This window comes from Lontra canadensis, unplaced genomic scaffold, assembly GCF_010015895.1.
Source record: "Lontra canadensis isolate GAN:19392208 unplaced genomic scaffold, GSC_riverotter_1.0 scaffold93, whole genome shotgun sequence".
In the NCBI taxonomy this organism is placed as follows: Eukaryota; Metazoa; Chordata; class Mammalia; order Carnivora; family Mustelidae; genus Lontra; species Lontra canadensis.
This window is the reverse complement of record NW_022631087.1, coordinates 1,868,716-1,888,089: the sequence shown is the minus strand read 5'-3', so window position 1 is coordinate 1,888,089 and position 19,374 is coordinate 1,868,716. Positions and strand designations below refer to the sequence as shown.

General features: G+C 42.9%; 1 protein-coding gene and 1 pseudogene across 4 annotated transcripts in view; both read right to left on the bottom strand.

Annotated features, from left to right (window-relative positions):
* Positions 1 to 13,396, bottom strand: part of TCP11L2 (t-complex 11 like 2) — a 38,336-nt gene extending 24,940 nt beyond the window's left edge. The window contains exons 1-3 of one of the 4 annotated variants that reach the window (XM_032836500.1): positions 13,290 to 13,396; positions 4,213 to 4,404; positions 1,693 to 1,828 (exon numbers count right to left, since the gene is read on the bottom strand). In XM_032836500.1, coding sequence (XP_032692391.1) covers positions 1,693 to 1,828; positions 4,213 to 4,369 — 293 coding nt within the window. In that variant the 5' untranslated portion in view covers positions 4,370 to 4,404; positions 13,290 to 13,396. Of the gene's footprint in view, positions 1 to 1,692; positions 1,829 to 4,212; positions 4,405 to 10,482; positions 10,523 to 12,547; positions 12,730 to 13,289 lie in introns of those variants that run through there. The other 3 variants (XM_032836499.1, XM_032836498.1, XM_032836501.1) reach the window with 3 other exon arrangements.
* Positions 13,397 to 18,673: 5,277 nt separating this feature from the next.
* Positions 18,674 to 19,327, bottom strand: LOC116854577 (annotated as a pseudogene).
* Between the last annotated feature and the right edge of the window lie 47 nt (positions 19,328 to 19,374).

Sequence of the window (19,374 nt, the reverse complement as noted above, 5' to 3'; positions counted from 1 at the left end):
CCCTGTTTTAGGTATTATGGTTACTATAGTAAAAAAAAGTGTACGCTCTCAAAAAGCTTATTTGTTAGCTGGGACAGGAAGACAACAACAAAACACATTAAAAATAAATAAGGCAATTTCAGAACCATGAGGAAGACAGAAAAAGACAATGTAGTAACTAGTGATAGAGAGGGTGCTAATTTCACTGGTGGCTGAAGAAAGCTTCTCTAACATACAGACCTTTGAGTTGAGACTTGAAGGAGGGACAGAAAAGCAGCCAGTGAAAATCTAGGGGTTTTTCAGAAGAAGAAGGACAAAGTCCTTGAAAAGGATTGAGTTGGTGTACTCTGGGGTCAGTAAGGAAGCCAGTGTGGCTGAAGCATACCAAGCAGGAGGGAAAGAAATAAGAGACATGGTCTTGGAAGTAGGGCCTTGCTACCACACTAAAGAGTTTGAATTCTTATTCTAAGTGTAATAGAAAAGCCACTGAAGGATTTTAAGCAAAGAAATGACCTACTCTGATTAACCCTTTAGAAAGGTCACTGGTTACCGTGTGGATATGGAAGGTGGGTTGGGGGAGCTAAGGATGGAGACAGGGCAACTAGTTAGGACTTAAAGAGTCAAGGTCAGAGGTGATGGTAACCTGGCCTAGGAGTGCATCACTAGAGCTGGTATAAAGGATTATGGTGAAATGCAGCTACCATAGAAAACCAACCAGATACACCTATTTTGGCCAGTAATCTTAAAAAAAATATCAATGATTATCATGAATAATAACCCCAGGAGCAGGAAGACTACGATTCACATTTTGAAGAAGGAAAATTATTATGTTTGCTACTTTCCTGCTTGAAAACAAATAAACATTAAAGCTCTAAATAGAATCAAATATTATATGTTGTCTTAATTGATAGAGGAAATGCCTCTGGATTTATAAATGACACTGTGAGGTTGAAGATTTAATGCCATTATTCGTGAGCTAACCTTGTCTATAAAGATGATATATCTGTGATATATCTTATGGCCTCCAGCCTTTTCTCCTCTTTGTCCCAAGGGATTTATGATCCACTGAAGTTAGAGAGGCTGAAGTAGGATATAAGGGCATGGCTCTAACTAGAGGTCCTTGGGTTGGGGGTGTGTGTGAAGTTAACCGGGGTCCCTCTGTAGTTATGATTCCTACCTCCAGATGCTTCTGGATCACCTATTCTTAGCACTTTGGCAGCTCCACTAATTTATCTTTCACAACCTGAATATCAGTTTTTAAGAAGTCCACCTGCAAACATTTCTTGAGCATGTACTAAATGTCCGGCATTCTGCTAGGCAATGCGGATAGAGCAGCAAACAATATAGACATAGTTCCTCCATTATGGTGTTTTGGTCACATGGAAAGACAGACACTGAACATAAAATTATAAGTCTTCTTAACAAAAAGGAGGTAGGAGGGCAATAGGAGTCTTTAGGAATGTAATCTAGTATGCTCAGGAATGTCAGGAAAAGCTTCTCTCAGGAAGTGACATATCAGCTGAGTTCTAAGGATTATGGGTAACATATACCCTTGAGGAATGGCTTTAAAAACAAGTATAAGACCTTGTTAGAGAACTAACCAATATTTCCTCCCAGTAGCTGTTACACAAGACTTCTAGGAATCAATGTAAACATACGTGTATGTATGAGACTCTGCGCTCGGTTTACACAGAACAAATGCCTCCAGGTTACCTGTTCTCAGGGAGAGCATCTTGTTTCAGTTGGAAGCTCTCATTTACAGCAATTTCATGAACAAGTGTCATGTTTGATAAGTTCCTTGCTGCCGCCATCACTTTGTCAAATGTTATAACTCTGGGAGGGCTTGTTGCTGAAACAAAAACAAAATGCAGTTCATGTCATGGAGGAAAAGCTGTCATCCTATGAAACCTCCTGATGCAGACTGAGTTTAAGTTATTCTAACATATATGTTCAGGGTTTTACAAATAAGAAGCATACATACTAAACTGGGTAGATTTCCTACTTAGTACTTAAGACTTCAAAAATTCAAGAACTCCTTTGATAGTTTCAGTTATTATATTGATAATAAATTCTCAAATGTCTTCCAGGCTATTTTATTAGTATAAGCTATTATAAGTTACTTCCTTTTATTAAATCACCTCATATTTTAGTACCTATTGATTTCTGCATTTATTACATATACTATGCAGGAATTTGATAAGACTACTTTTATTCTGTAATTCGTTGACTCATTAACTTAAACAGACTCAAGATGAAGTAATTGATTTTTTAAAACTACAACTTCTAAAAGGATAGGCAATATAGCATAATGTTTAGGTTTGATTCCAACTTTTGCCAATTGGTAGATATCATTTGACTTCACTAAGGCATAACTCACCTCCTCAGGGCTGAGTTTAGGTGATTAAATAAGATAATTTAAGTAAAGAAGAACAAAGTAAGAACTTCATAAATGTAGATACTTAAAATAAAACTAATCTGGTAAACTGGATAATCTAAGTAGGAAGTAGTATATAAAGAATTATTCTACTTACTTTTAAAGATTATTCTAATAAACCGTGTCTTTTAAAAATGACTATTGGAACTCTTAACTTCAATTAATTGAAAATCATTTCCTCAAACAACAGTACTAACTGGCAATATTTTGCTACCTAAAATAATTTTTTCAAAGAAGCAGAGGGGAAGGAGAAAGAGGAAGACCATGTGGAGGCAGAGGGCGAGGAAGAGTTTGGAAAAATGGTGAAACACGGAATTAGGAAAACCCCTCTTTAGGATGCCTGCGTACTCTGTTAGAGGCATCAGCCTAAAACATAATATAAAGAGTGAGAAAAAGCACAAAAAGCTAAGTGGCTGCTAGTAAATTCTTTTCTCAATTCTCTGTCCCATTAAGATTCTTTTTTAAAAATGTCTGTACATTTGGGTCCAATAATCCAATTATATCCAAAGGAATTCCTGGAAAGGCTCAATGCACCAAGATGTTCATAAAGCATCATTTGTAACAGAAAAAGAAAAAAAGAGGAAAATTAACTCAATGACCAATGTCCAATGTCAATGGTTAAATTCATGGTGTAGTCATTTACTGAAGTAGTTTTCATGTATTAAAAGTATATTATATCATGGTAAATATTTTAGTTATAATTCTTTTTTAAAATATTTACTTATTTGGGCGGGGAGCAGAGGTAGAAAGAGAATCCAGAAGCAGACACCCTGCTGAGCATGGAGCCCAATGTGGAGCTTGATTCCAGGATCCTGAGATCATGACCTGTGCTGAAATCAAGAGTTGGCTGCTTAAAAGACTGAGCCACCCAGGCGCCCCATGTTTTAGTTATAATTCTAAGTGAAAAGTGTCTACACATATATACATACATATGTCTATGTGAAGAATGAGTATGACAAAGCGCCACCAGCTGTCATCTTCGGGTGATAGTATGGGCAAAATTTTCTTTTCTCTATACTTACATACTTTCCAAAATTTTAAAAACTGAGATTGTATAAATTTAAAATAAACACAAATGAACAAATGTTTTTGACATGGGCATTTGATTATATGAGACATTAGTTGCTTCTTTCTGCATTTGTTTTGTCTTTTTAAGGTGTTATATTTCCTATGCAAAATGTCAACTAAAAAGCTAAAACAACAACAACAACAAAACACACTTGCTTTACACACTTTTAGTTTCCATACAAAAACAAGGGAAAAGACAGCTCCTCACTATGGCCACTTTTTTAACTCTTTCTCACAGCCCTGGTGTAGTAATTCCCCTCATGGGCACTTTTGTGGGGAGATTTGCACAACGGGTTTTGAAATCAGCAGGAAACCCTTTAGATTATTTCACTTCCTGCCTGACCCTTGAATTGGGGCAAGTTTCCTTCCATGTAAATCAGCAATTATCAGAAAAGACCAGTTTGAACTTATCCTTGAATGTGGCCCAACAAGTGATCTCAAGAGGGAGTGGCTTTCCACTACTCGAGAGAAAAGACAGGTGGGGTTTAGGGACCTGATTTATAGTCAAACCAAAGCAGATCAGAGACAGTAATGAAAATAAAAATGGGCAGGTTGTAAACTTTAATGGTTACTTAATCCTGCCTTTGCAGTACTACTACGGTACATCTAGAAAGGAGGGGGAGTCTCTACTTTGCACTCGTTCATTTATGAGTTTTAAAATCTAACACACATGTCTAGAACCAACACCCCCTCCCCCGCCCCCCACAACCCCTGCTCCCCTGTCAGCTTACAAGCAGGAGAGCTGGATTTGCTGGAAGAGTCGCTTGTAAAGCTCTGCCTTGAGCACTCATAGTCACTGAGTGAAGCCATGCTTTCGGAAAACCGGGGAGAATCTGAATCTCTTGGCTGGTCTTCGCCTACATGCTGCTTTTCACCATTGAAGGGCATTTTGTGTCACTCGAGTGTGGGCAAAGAGATAGCGCCTGCAGAGAAAAACACACCCCGCGTCAAGGCTCTGTGGTACTTCCACCAGAGTCACAGATGCTTCTTCCAGTGTAGACAGCTTGGCTCACATGAGTCACAGTGTTGGAATGTCCCCAGAAGAGAACCACATCTTTCCCACAGCAGCCAGGATATTACCAGGCCTTCAAGACTGCCTTCCAGAAATGAGACTCCAGAGGCCTAAGTGTGAACTTACTCAGAACATATATAGTGGGACTGTGGAACAGCTCTCAGCAATACCAGATCCTTTAAAAATGTGCAGAAGAAAAAAAAAATGTGCAGAAGACACACAGTCTCTCCCTGGGTTTCTAAAACATGGAAGGCAAGAGTTAAGAGGGTAGGGCCTCGAGGCTAGACGGCCTAGGTTAGAAGCTCATACTGTCTTTTGCCATGTCACTTTGGGAAAGCCACTAAGCCACCTACCTCTTGAGTAAAACCGGGCTGAAAGACTAAACTTAGAGGGTTGCTTGAAGATTAAATGGGATTAATCTTATTAAAGGTGTGTAGTACTCAAATATTAGCTATTATTATTATTATTATTATTATTCCTATGGCTTTGTTTTAAATAAACTATTTTTTAAATCAGCCCCTTTAGTTCCCGATGAGCCTCTTGGAGAAAGAAGAAGACTAACTAAAATCTCTGGCTGGCAAGTTTTCAGGTTTCTCTCCATTTTCCTGTGAACTGCCATGATACAAAGTGTAAAGCCTGACACTGCACTTGACTTGGTACCCACTACTACCCGATGAACAAACAGGCACCGAAGATCCTGATTCATGGATGAAGGAGACAAACTCTGAGGGACAAGGGGACTTACCGTGCCATAAAACCAGCCCCTTGACTCTATGTCCAGTATTGTATCTGGGACATCACATTGCCTTCCAGGTAAGAGCAGAGCACTTGGGCCCACTCATCCCCTACAAAGGAGATCCTGGCACATAGGATGCCCCACCCTGAGCCCAGAAGCCTCTGCAAGGCCCAGGAGGGAGCTGGCTCTGACATGTATGGTGTTAGCTGACACTAAGGGGAACCGGGGCCGAGGAAGAAGACCCCTCGAGTCCTGAATAGGCAATAATGATAGTAAGGGTTCACGGAGTCTCTTTAAACCAGCCCATGCGGTAAGGTATACAGAGCTTTTAAAGCTACAAAAACTTGAAAACACAGCTGTGCATAGTATGCCTGGAAATCCTGTGCAGTTTCTTCAATGGTTCCTTTTGTATTTATTGAGTGCCTAGTATGCAGCAGTACCGGGGAAAATAACAGTGAACAAAAGAGATAGGGCCCTACTCTCATGGCTCTCAAGTCTAGTTACCTACAACTGTATGTGCCAGAGGCTAGAACATGAGAAAAGGGGAAACAAGGCATTGCTGGGGAAGCATGAGAAAGGAGAGGCAGGGTGGGCCTATGGGGAAATCTAGTCTTGTTGAGAGAAATGTTGCCATTTTGTATCAGTTGGGTGGTAACAAAGACAAGGATGAACCTCAGAGAGACACTAATTTAAGGTCAGTGCCCAAGGGCATTTGCCCCTGGCCTCACCTAACCAACCTTCAGTCCTGCCAATTGTACAAGTGCACCCTTCCCAGGCCCACCTCTTTCACAAACAGACCACTAACTCCTTGCCTCTGCAAGGAATCCAGAGAAGCTGCCAGAAACCTACCATGTAGAGAGGTCTCCCTTGTCCTGGACTCCCAAGGCCAACCACCACCAGCACAGGCTATAAAATAGCCCTTAATCCTTGAGACTCCAGTGGGAGTCACCTCCTTCACCACATACAAACTAGGCTCTACTTGAGCTTTAACTCCCACCTGCTGGAGGGAAGGGAATAGAGAACAGAAGAAAAGGGTCTGCTTGATCTCTTTCACTTCCACCAAACCCCAATCCTAAATGGAATACTTGTCCTTCCTTCTACATTCTTCTCTCTCTTTGCCACCATTTTATGTCTCACTGATAGCATTTCTTGAAAATGCTACCTTCCTCAGGAAGCCTTTACTCCTTGACCAGAGTGAATGACATTCTTCTCTGTACATCTGCAGCACATGTCCTATATCTCCACCATGGAGCTGCGTCCCTTGTACAGTTATTTTCTTCCCGTGGCTACTTCTGACTCTCCTTAATAAGGCAGGGAATGCGTCTTGTCCATTGCCAGTGTCACGTACGTGACAAGTATTCATTCAGTGTCAGCTGAATCGGAATCATTGAATCCCATTTGGTACAGCTTCAACCAGAACATTCGCAAACTGATACCACTACACGCTTAAGGCCTGGTACTGCCAAAGTTAAAGCACAGGAACAGAGAACCTACCACCTAAACCCACTTTATTAGGTTTAAGACTCAACATTCCCTGACCCTGGTAACACTCTTATTTGAATATCTTGAACTTTGTTTCCATTTTTTTTTCAGTTATTCTGCCATAACAAGTGCTTTGTATGCTCTGCTCTTAATTTTTCTTCACTTTAGCTGTTTATCCAAGTAAAGGTGAATAAAAGCTTTCATCCATTGGAATTTATGAAATAGGTTAATAGTTGTAACTGTCCATTTCATTTTGCTACTCTAGCTGAACAGCACACTTTGTAGGTTCCTTAATTGTGTTTAACAAGGCATCAAAGTACAAAGATTAAAAATAAAAAGATGTAGGTTAGGAGTTAGAAGGGTAGACTCTGAGGCTTGAATCTGTCATTAATTTGCTGTGTGACTTTATGCACACCACAATGGCTCTCCTCCCCTCATTTTTCTGAACAGTTGGGCCAGCTATAAGGTCCCTTTCAGCTAGGAAATGCTAAAATTCTATAAACCCAGAGTTCCATGAGGCTTCACTAGAAGTTCTGAAATTAAATGTGCTCATGGCAGACATACTTAATAATATGCAACTATGTTTCCTTCCAACAATTCACTGGAAGTAGTTTCTGGCACAGGGAATGCAACAGAAAATGTGAAAGCTTCAAAATGTTTAGACCCTCTTGTTTGGATGGTAAAAGGCTCCATGGCACAACTGGGCTTTAATGCATCCAAGGAGGAACTTTCCTTTGAAGCCCAAATGTCCATTATTATTCTATAAGGAAACTGCCTCTTTCCTCCTCTAGGCATACTAATAATACCCAATGCATAGGGTTGGTGTGGGACTTCATTTAGTCAACACACGTAGAGTGCTTGGAACAGTGTGTCTGACAGAGAAAACAGGATATAAATGATTGCTATTATTAGTATTATTTGCATTTTTCTTGTTATTATCATTTCAGGCATTAAAAACTCTAGAGGGGAGAAGTGTTTTATCCCAAGATGATAAAAGCATATTCCCCTACAGATAAACAAGCTGCTAGTTAACTTACAACAGAACTCTTGCACTTGTCTGAGATACTAAAGCTGAAAGCAAACGCCTTATCCCAATCCAAATGGTCTTCTGCAAGTTCCTTCACATCTGTTCTTGCTTTTCTTGGTCTCGGGTTTCCATATAAGTCATCTAGGGACAAAGCTACTTGACTCAAAAGGCATTGAGGGTAATTATATGGCTTTAAAAACTATTTTGGATTCTCTCTTAGAATAGTGATAATAAAACCAGTCTATCTCTTTAAGAAAGGTAGTGCTTCTCATACTGACAAACTTAGACCAACTTAACTTTCACCACTGCCAGTCACAAGCATAGCACACAACTTTTCAGAAACACCACATCTCATTCTACCTGGAGGATTTACTACTCGCCAAAGGTAAAGTCAAAGGTGAAAACAGTGGATAACTCCAAGCAAAGCCTCCAACACTACAGTGGGTCACCATCAAGGAGAATAATCACATTTTACATTCTATTCTTTCTCATTTAATAAGTTCAGTATTATATAATTCCTTCCAAGACCAATGACTGGGATGCAGCTGACACTTAAACATTTATTATTGAATGAATGGCAATATAGCCACTGCCATTTTAGAGAAGAGGAAACAAGTACAGGGATCTAAAGGGACAGACAGAAGGAAGGCGGGTTTTTAATTTGCTAGTTGACTCCTTAGCCTGTGTCCACACTACCAACTTCACTTCTTTATTTCCCTTCCATAGGACACTCATCTGCAAACCGTCCAGCACAGGTTCAGGATTAGAAAGATCCACCAGAGACAATGTACATGTCCAGGAATCAGGAAGAACACTGGCTCTGGAATCAGGTGGACTGGGCTTTTGATCCTGACTCTTGGTATCTACGAACTGGAGAGAGGGAATTTAGCCATCTGTAAAATGGGGCTAATAATAGTATCTCCTTCATAAAAATGTTGTGGAGATTAAGTAAAATAGTCTATGTCAAGTACTTAAGCTCCTAGTAAGTGCTTGACAAATTGTCAACTATTATTTTATTCTTACTGAAAGAAATTATGATTTCCAAACATGTCAATGTCATAAAAACAAGGAACGGCTGAGGACATGTTCCATATGAAAAGAGACGATAACTGAGTGCAACAGATGATCCCTGACTGACTCCTATACCAAAGGGGGAAAAAACGCTATTATTAGATCAATTGACAGCACTGGTGCAAACTTGAATCTACTTTCTATATTACAATGTTAAATTTACTAACTTTGATAAGTATACTGTGACTACATATTTAGGAATAAAAGGCCATGATGTATGCAACTTTCTCTTGACTAATTTAGTGACCAAAAGAGAAAACAGTAAAGCATATGGAGCAAAAAGTTAACAGGTGAATATGAGTAAAAGGTAGACAACAAGGAGTTCTTTGTAGTGTTCCTACAACCTTTGCTTTAAGTTTGAAATTATTTCCAAGCAAAAGATTAAAAGAGTAGAACTGAACCAAAACTTCAAGTCTAATTCAGAACAGTCTGGGCTCCTGCAATATTTAGATTTTGACTGTCCCTACTGCTGGACTAGCTTAAATACTGCTCTATTACAAAAGTTCTAGACAGTCTGGCTTGACCCAGTGTTCTTCTTGAACAGCGTATGGAGAATAAAAACAGGAAATAAGCCAGAGCCCTTCAGAAGAGGCACAATAAATCATCCCTTCTAAGAGTTCATCTCCAGGTGGTTTCCCTTTTCTTAAGAAGTTTCCTGGCTGGTTTATATTCCTCTGGGATTTGGCCTCTGCCTATACACACCATCCCATATCACTCTCTCCCTAACCCTTCCTGCTACATACACAATGGCTTCCTTCAGGTTCTTCAGATATGCCAAACTTCCTACTTTGGAGCACTTGCACCTGCTAGTCTGTCCCCTAGCATGCTTCCCTGATCTCTACCAGATGGACTCCTTATTGTCATTCAGGTTTGAAATTAAATATTAAATTAAATATTAATTAAATATTAAATATTACAACTTCAAAGTGACATTCCCTGATATCCTCACTCCATCTAAATTAGCCATCTAGAGCTGAGAACACTTCCTAGGATAGAGGGGGAGCCCGAGGAGTCTTGCTGAAGAACAAATTAAGCTACACTACTATTCATATTACAACTTGGGGTTTCCTTCTCTCCTGCCTCACTCACATTGCTCATATTTCCATTATGCAGTCACTTGAAGTGCTATAGTTGTTGTTTACATATCTGCCTCCCCACTAAATTTTAAACTGCTTGCAGGAAGGGCTATGTCTCCTCTTTCCAATTCCCAGTGCCTGTAATTCAAACTAGCAAAGACTCAGAGCTCCAGAGCTTAAAGAAATGTTTACATTGTGTCTTTCCACTTTCTTATGCTCATTGATAGTAAATAATAACAATCAGAGCTAAGAGTTACTGTGTGCTTATTATATCCCAGCCCCCATAAGTGCTTTAAGTGTTTTAATCTCCTTGAATCTTTATTATAGCCTTGTTAGCTGAGGTATTGCTATTATCTGCATGATACAGAAAAGAACCTGAGGCTCAGAGAGGTTAAATTACTTGCCCTAGGGTTCACAGCAGTGGCAGAAGCACAACTGAAAGCCAGGCCATGGATTTCTATAGCCCATGCTTTCTACCACTCTAGAATGGCTGGAGAAAATTTGGTGTGCTGCTCATTCTTTCCACTCTCAGTCTGCCAAATCGATCTACACAACACCACATGGATACTTGCATATGTGGTAACAAGCTGACCTTACCCCGGGGTGGCTGCTCAAGTGCTATACCGTGAAGGGCATCATTGAAAGAGTCTATTGTCCAAAATAATTCTGAACCACCCCAGTACAGTAAATGAAAATCCTCTATCGGGAGCCATTCTTTAAGCACTGCAAAATCCTTAGTTAAAACCCACATATTATCAGAAGTCTTAACTGCTTGCAATTAATATCAAAAGCATTTTGAGATGAAATATTTAGATTTTCCAGCAGTGCTCTGGACAAGGAATGGAGCCCAACCAGTTAAGGCTGAGTCGTGGAAATGAGAAATTTTAAGAGCTACCTCGTGGATGTCATCCTTGAAGACCCGATCAAGGTCATATGCAAAGACAAGCATTCACATATGTGTAGTAAAGGGTAAGGAGTCAGAGGAATAAGACTTGGCTCTAAAGAAAAAATTTGCAGATGGTGTGAAAATCTCCGTCTTCTGCAAAATGCTGCTTTAGAACCAGTCCCAAATAGCAGTGCTAGAAAGTTATTCATATGCAGCAAGGCATAAACCACAGAGCAGAGAGAGAGGTTCTGCTCCATTCTGCTAGAGAATACCGGTCTTCATCAAATTAGAGCCAACAAAGAGCTAGATAAAAGCCAACAAGCCAGTCATTGTCTAAGAAAACAGATGTTCATGGAACACATAACATTACAGCATCAGGGAGAAGGATTTCCAGGCACTTTTCACACTTGGAAATGCTTCTCCTCCCACCCCTGGCTGGCCTGTTTAATACCAGTGATTCCTCCTGGGGACCTCAACCCCCACAAAATGGCACTGAAGCTGCTTCCACACATGACTGAGTATCTTCAGCCCTGGGCCACTTCAAGTGAGGCAACCTCCATGGGCTGCCAGAGTGATGTATGAAATCCCTGGAGGCAAGAGGACAGGGAGGCAGGGAGCCACCTAAAGTGGAACCACTGCCCTAACCTCATTCTGATCGGCAGGTGGCAAAGAGCAGGGTCTCTGGCTGGGCTGGAGGCCATGGGACCACAAGGATCTTGAGGGCTGAGGGGCCCTCTGGGGACAAGGACAACTTGTCTGGTTTCTCAAGGTTAAAGTAACAGGACAACCACCTAAGACAATTATTTCCCAAACTTCAGTCATTTGCATACCACTTTTCATGTCTGTTTCCACATCTCCCTCCTCATCTATACCCTAATTTATCAATCACTTCGATCTTGACTAGATTTTTGCACTTAAATACATTTATTTTAAAAGGAAACTTTATATCATTGTGAAATCGCTTAATTAAGTTTTTTTTCCCCCAGTACTAACGAAAACGCAGTAGTACCCTGTTCGTCCACGTGCCAAATCAGCGCTGTTACCCCCAGTGATGCCACCCAGAGGCGCCGTTTTGGGAAGCACAAGCCATCCCCGAGAGGTAAGAGGTTCGAGCCCTGGGCCTGACTGGCATCTCCCGCCTCTTCCCTCAGACAGTCCACTCGAGGGGAGGCACCAGAGTCTGCGCACACACCCCCCCACCCACTCAGGCAGCCCCTCCCCTCCAGCAGCACGTTTCCTGTCATAACAAACCCTTGGGGGAGGGGATGGCGGAGGCCCAGCCGAGTGCCAGGGAAACCCCGGCAACAAACCCCAAACACACGCTTCGGGCCGCGCCCGCCCCCACCGCGGCACGGCTCGCCCACCCGCGCTGGGCCGGGGGTCGCAGGCGAGAGAGGGGGCCCCCTCCCGGGGCCCGGATGGTGGGAAGCCTTTCGCAGCACTGTCGCTGGCACGGGTCCAGCAGGATGTAAACCGCGGCCAAGCGGCCGCGACCCCACCGCCTCCGGGGCCCAAAGCCCGCGGCCAAGCTGACACCCGCCTCGGCCACTCGGTGCCCGCGCCCCGCACCCACGCGGGACGGCGGTTCGAGGTCAAACAAGGGGTTGGGGGAGCAAGTAGCGGGGCTTTAACGCCCCTGGCACCGGAGTCCCAGGACAGAGTTCCGAGGTAGGTCGGGGGAGGCCCTCTGGCTGCCCTGGGGCTAGATGTCCCGGTCCACTGACCCGGGACCGTCACCTCAGAGCCGGAGACCCCCTCCCCCGGATGGATACGCACCGGGTCCGCCGCAGAGACAGGCGGAGAAAGGCGACTTAGGGAGCCTGGGTCAAGGGTCTCTGTGTGTCCCCTCACCGAGCACCGCACAAACACCTTGAAAACTCACCAGCCCAACAACCCCCAACCTCCCGGTCTCCCCCCAGCCCCACGCGGTATTTAAAGGGCCGGGAGGGATTCTGAGGAGACAGCCACGGCGGAGCAGTGGAACCCGCGAGCGGAGGAAGACGGGCCGAGGGAGGGGGGAAATCCAGGTCACTTCAGGATCCGATCGCAGAGCTCTGACATATTTGGCCTAGTACAGATCAGCTTTCCTCATGTTCAGATGAAAGAGGCCGAGAAGAGCTTGAATTGACGGTGCTCTGCATGCGAGAGGAAACCGTCCCCCCCCCCGCGGTCTTCGAGTGGTGCGGTCGGGGGATTGCTAGGGGCGGGGAGAAAAGTGTTTACGGAACTGGGGCAGCCGAGCCGCTGGGAGCGCCCGGCGTTGGAGGCGGAGCTGTCAACACTCGGGGGCGGAGCCGAGTAGGGGGGAGGGGCTTGGGCCGGGGATGGGTCGGGGCGTTGGGGGCGGGGCGAGGCTGCGCGCGGAACCGCTGGCGGCTGTGCTTGTGGAGCGCGGGACTGGCTTGGGCTTCCGGGGCGCCCCAGCGTGGATAATGGTACGAGCTCCCCGGTTGTGAGTGGAACTTCTACTACTCGAACCTCCCTCATGTAAGCGGGGCGATCCAAACTGGGTGTCCACCATCACGGCGTCCGCACAGACACTCACAGCCCAACCGACAACAAGGCAGGTGCGTTCCCACGCGCGTCAGTAACCAAACTTGTCACCTACATTTCTGTCTGCACCTCCACATAAACACCGGCCCAGATTTGCATATGGCTGGACTGAAAGATTAGTTCCTGGGAGTCACACCCTCCCAGGCTCTCTAAAGACTTAAACCGTAAACTTCGTGTGCACTCAAAAGATAAAACATCTCACTTCCTCTAGAGTTCTGGGCAGCGCCTCTCTACCCGAGAAGTTTCGACATTGGTTAATGTAAGTAAGCAGCCCCAGCGTGGCTGCTAATCGGCTCTTGCGGGTGTGCTTTCAGGATGAACAGAAACACCATTCCTCCAACAGCACACATAAAAACCGCTGTATCTTCTGTAAATTGGCATTATTTGGAAGAAAGGTTCATGCAGGAATGTCAGTGAATTTTGTATAGGCTGAAGTATTTCTACTTCGTACCGAAACCATGTCTGAATTGTGGAGGCAAAACTGGTTCTAGAAAAAACCAGATAGGCAACATTTTAAAGGATAGAAACCCAGTTATCCTAACTGGGATAATTCAGTGTTACAACACGAACTCATCTGGGGTTCACCCTGGGGCTCTGACGTTAACTACCCATCAGATCTTGGTCAATGGATAATCAATGATAATTATCTCATTGGATTTTGCTGAGGATGGAATAGGATAAATCATCCGAAGTGCTTACAACTGTACACAGTAAACACTAGTCAGTGTTAGTTACTGAAACTATCAGGTAAATCACTCTGAACAAACCTGGCTGCTGATCTTTCTAAGTTTGTATTTGTGTCTCCTTATGCCACACTCTCCTCCCTTCTAAAATATACAACTTGATACAAACCAAGAGATTAAGGAATAAATGCTGTTGCCACCCATAGGTTCTTTCCTGTGAGCATGCCCTTGTTTCTATTTTTTGTTGGAATCAGCAGTCAGGGTAACAGAAGCCTCCAATTTCAATTCTTGCCAAATAACAACCACCACTGAACAACTGCCATCACCACCCTAAAAACTCCACAATAGAAGGATTAACCAAAAATATCCCCCCAAGTTTTGGACACCGTGACAAGGACACATTGCAGCTTTGCTTCTTTTTGTTGGCTTTATAGGCACTTGTTAAGGATTGTTTTTGTGTGATTACATAAGTTGAAACAGGTGAGCATGAGTCAGGAAAGTTGTCCAGTCTACCTGGGTGACCAGTGGCCTGACCTTAGTCATGGCACTTATTTCAAAGCTCAAATATGTAACTCTCAAAACCGCAAGGAAGCTTTTTTTTTTTTTTTTGGTCAAAGCAGATGAGTCAAGTTTCAGCATGTGCTGGGGTGAGAACCTTAAGGGTGGAAGTGGGGTAACATCAGAGACCCACACAGGGGAGAGAAAATATCCTGGAAACACAACCTGTTGTTACTTTGATATTAAATAACTTGCTATCTGGAAACCTTCTGGTCAATTACCTGACCAACCGCCCTCAGTCTGGCTTGTATATAAAAACCCACTTTGAAAAAAATATAGTACTATAAAATATTAGGCAGTTCCCTTAAAAAAAAAAAAAGCCTTGTATCACATTCTTGCTCAGAGAGCTCAGGCAGTCATAGAATAAAATCCTCCTTGCTTAGATTATGTTCATGACCTTCTGGGAAAAATCTCTAAAAGGCAATCTCTCTAGTAAGCTTTTTATTGTCACATCTAATTTTTCTAAATTTCCTTTTTGAATCACTTAGGAAATTCACAGTAATGCAGCTTGTTTATTATAAATTACACAACAGTCTTAAATTTGTTCTATTGCCTTTGTCACGTATATGACGAAGGCCCGATCAAAATTATTGCAAGGTGAAGAAATAGAAATGCTTATTTTCTTTCTACACACCATAAATCTGAGTTTTAAATTGTAATGAGTCTTTGAAAAAAAAAATCAGAAGATCCCCTAATGTAATTGGAGTATGGATTTGCAACCTCTCAACCATTTGACTTATCTAGTGGGGCTGCATCTTGTGCTGATTTAACACAATATCAATTCAACTACATGTCCTCAGATGGGACGGGGTGCCGGGAGCACAGCAGAATAATTTAAACACTGGCAGTGATTTTGCCCTCTGTTCCCTCTGTGGGCGTTGTGAGGCTTCTCTTCCTGAGTTGATCTCAGATTCCAAGCTCCTCATTACATTCCAAGCTTCTTGGTACGTATGAAGTGCTGGCTTCATGGGTATGCAGACTGAGCAGGTGCACAAGGCCCCACACTTGGAAAGCCTTACATTCAGTTTAATGCTCTGCTGCTGCTATCTTGAAATTCTTCATAATTTTTCAGTGAGGAGCCAACATTTTCATTTTGCACTGGACCTTGCAAATTATGTAGCTGGTCCTGATCTCAACACACAGAACATCAGTCTAGAGTTTAGAGGTACTTATTTTCCCTTCACCTGTTCAAATCAATTATTTTATCTAGCGCTCAGTTGAAGAAACATACCTATTTCAATGTCACAGCCAACAACAACAACAACAACAAAAAACAAAACTGAGTATATCCCAGGTCTTATGGACCACAAAAGGACCTTCTTAAGATAATTTTTTTAAAGATTTTATTTATTTATTTGACAGAGAGAGAGAGAGATCACAAGTAGGCAGAGAGGCAGGCAGAGAGGGGGAAACAGGCTCCCCTCTGAGCAGAGAGCCCGATGCAGGTGGGCTTGATCCCAGGACCCTGAGATCATGACCTAAGCCAAAGGGAGAGGCTTAACCCACTGGGCCACCCAGGTGCTCCATTCTTAAGATAATTTTGACTGCATGTGATTTTGACCTTACGTTCTCACTTTGGAAGTTAACCCCTCACATAAGATATGATTCCACTATAGTGGAAAAATTGATTGCATGGAATAGCATCTTTTTCTCTCCCCTGTTCATCTTAAGGTGCTAGGAAGGGCTAAAAAGCAGTAAGGGTTGGGGGGAAAGGCAATAGAAAGTAAAAAAATATTGGCTAATATAAACTAGGCAACTGGTAACTAAATGTTCAATATTTGACCATAACTTCTCATCAGCTTTTGTCATCCCTTTCCTTTTGGTCTTGAAGATAAAGGAGATTTAGATCATTGACCAGTTTTGACCATTTATCAAAATGTTGATGCTTGATCAAATTTCCAGAGCACAAGAAACAGTTTCCTCCCCTGACTTCTCTGAACTGAATTAGCATAAAATTGGAGGTTACTTCTCATTTCAGTTGCCTGTACCCTCACATCTGGATACAGACCCAGGCCCACTCTCCTCAAACACTAAGAGGAAAAATGTTTTTAGAACCCACCCATTCCCCTTCATCCTCCATGGGCCCCCTCCACTTACCTGGAAACCACTGTTGTCCCTTGGAAAGCAAAGAGAGTGATGACCAGGAGGGAAGAGGAGGCTGGGCAGGAAGTGGGAGGGGCCAAGGAGAGATGAAGCTCCAAGGAACACCTGTGAGAAACCAAAGAGGTGTTGGCACAGAGCCCTGATCAAAACAGTCACTGTCTTTACCCGCCCTCTGGTCCAGCAGATGGTCATGTTCTAAATGCCTGCCCAGTCCATCCAACCATGGATGAACATTTATGCCCTCACTTTAAAAATCCATTGGAATACCCAGTGGGGTACAAAAAGAACTTCTAAAATGAGAGGTAAAACCCAGAAGACATAAAGGAAAGGTTTAAGAAATGTGACTCCTCAGATAGACTGTTTAACACAAAAACATGAGTTATAGAACAACGATCATTGGGTGATACCATTTCTTCTTAAGGGAGGGCTTGCATGAGAGAGAACTTATGTGTATTTTGTATTTGTAAAATACATAGAAATGGACTAAAAAGTGACCCCCAAACGGTTTTGGAGGTAGAATGGGAGATGTTCCTGATTGATTCTGTATACATACCAGTGGCTTATTTCTTTTCCATTGAGAATGTTTTCATTCATATATTACTCTGTAATTCACACTGCCGTACAATGGTACTACTCTTATCATTGTATGTCCTCTTAAATATACCTTAGTGTGGTGGGCTATTAACCCTACACATTAAATAGCTTTCCCATCTACCTTTTATTCATATTTTTAAACTCATGGTAACAAATGAAACTTTTCCTACAAACTATAAAAAGGAGGAGATTTGCAAAAGATCCCTCACTACAGTATTTCAAAATTATTTCCTCTGTACAAGTAAAAATTACCACTTTTTAGGTTGTTCCCTTAAAGTCCAATTCTTAGACAATCCAAGTGCATGGAGTTTATATTCATTTAAAATACATGTTGTGGCGCCTGGGTGGCTCAGCAGGTTAAAGCCTCTGCCTTCCGCTCAGGTCATGATCCCAGGGTTCTGGGATTGAGCCCTGCATTGGGCTCTCTGCTCGGCAGGGAGCCTGCTTCCTCCTCTCTCTCTCTCTGCTTCCCTCTCTGCCTACTTGTGATCTCTGTCTGTCAAATAAATAAATGAAATTTAAAAAAAAATAAAAAATAAAATAAAATACATGTTGTGCCCCAGTATGTGACCTCTAAGGGTTTTCTTCTTTTGACGATAAACTAGACAGACATTCTTTCCCAAAGTGGTATGAGTCTTAGATAATTATACTACCTTTTGAGGATGAAAAATTGAGAGCCCTGAACATTCAGATATCTGTACAGTGGCTTTTACCTGAGCTCCTGTGTGTTCTAGTGGAAGGAATTGTGTCAGGGCACTGAGGGTTTATGACTGACCAGAGTGATGTTCAGTGACTCACTGAATTAGCAGGTCAAGAATAGAAACCAGAACTCATTTCATGACTACTCTATAAACACAAGTGCGCCCCCCCACACACACACACGCACGTGGTGTCACATGCAACGTATTATCCTTTGGTGGCATACTTATCTAATTTCCATAACAACCTGTCAACAAGCATACCAACATCATATCAACTAAGTGCTCAAAGTATTTATAAGCACATCACATTCCATTACTCCAGAAGGGTGCCCATGTCTTCCAGAAAGCAAGGAGAATGGATTGCTGCCAGCTCTACTAAAATATGAAGCTGTTTATGTTTCTCTCATATAGATACATGAAGCAGTCAGAGAAACCAAAAAAAAAAAAAAAAAAAAACCAAAAAACTTCTGCTGCAAGAAAATCTGAAGTAAAGAATAATTATAAGTCATGTCTGGCCAATTTCCCGAGAGGCATTCATGGCCATGACATTGTTTATGTTACAAGTTCACCTGCATGTATCTAATCAACAAATCCTAAAAAGCTGAGTATAACATCGTTGTGTACATGTGAATATTAATGCTCCACTGAATTCTTTATTAAAAGGAAGGCTTCTGTGGTTATATTTGTAAGTTAAAAATTCTTTTTTTTTTCCAAGGACAGACAGGTTTATTGAAGGCACAGTCAGGTGATCAACGGTTGGACTTGGCCACACGTTCCAGCTCGTCCTTCTTCTTGATAGCATACGAATTGGAAGAGCCCTTGGCTGCATTGATGAGCTCATCTGCTAGGCACTCAGCAATGCTCTTGATGTTCCGGAAGGCAGCCTCACGTGCACCTGTGCACAGCAGCCAGATGGCCTGATTCACATGGCTCAGGGGAGACACATCGACAGCCTGACGCCTCACTGTTCCGGCTCCCCCGACGCAAGTTGAGTCCTCCCGGAGACCGCTGTCAATAATTGTGTTCACCAGGACCTGCAGCGGGTTCTCACCAGTGAGCAGATGGATGATCTCGAAGGCATGCTTGACAATGCACATGGTCATGAGCTTCTTGCCATTGTTGCGGCCATGCATCATCATCGAGTTGGTAAGACGCTCCATGATGGGGCACTGCGCCTTGCTGAAGCGCTTGGCGGCATAGTGCCCTACACTGTGGGGCAGGTACTTGGCATACTTCTCCTTCACCGCAATGTAGTCCTGCCAGGAGATGTCATTGATCTGAACGTCATCGGTGCTCCACTTCCCAAAGAGCTTGATGTCAGGGGTCTCCGCCACCGCAGGTGCAGCCGTCTCCCACTAGGTCATCCTGAGGGCGCAGCGGGAGCATCACAATCGATCAGCGTGCCCCATGC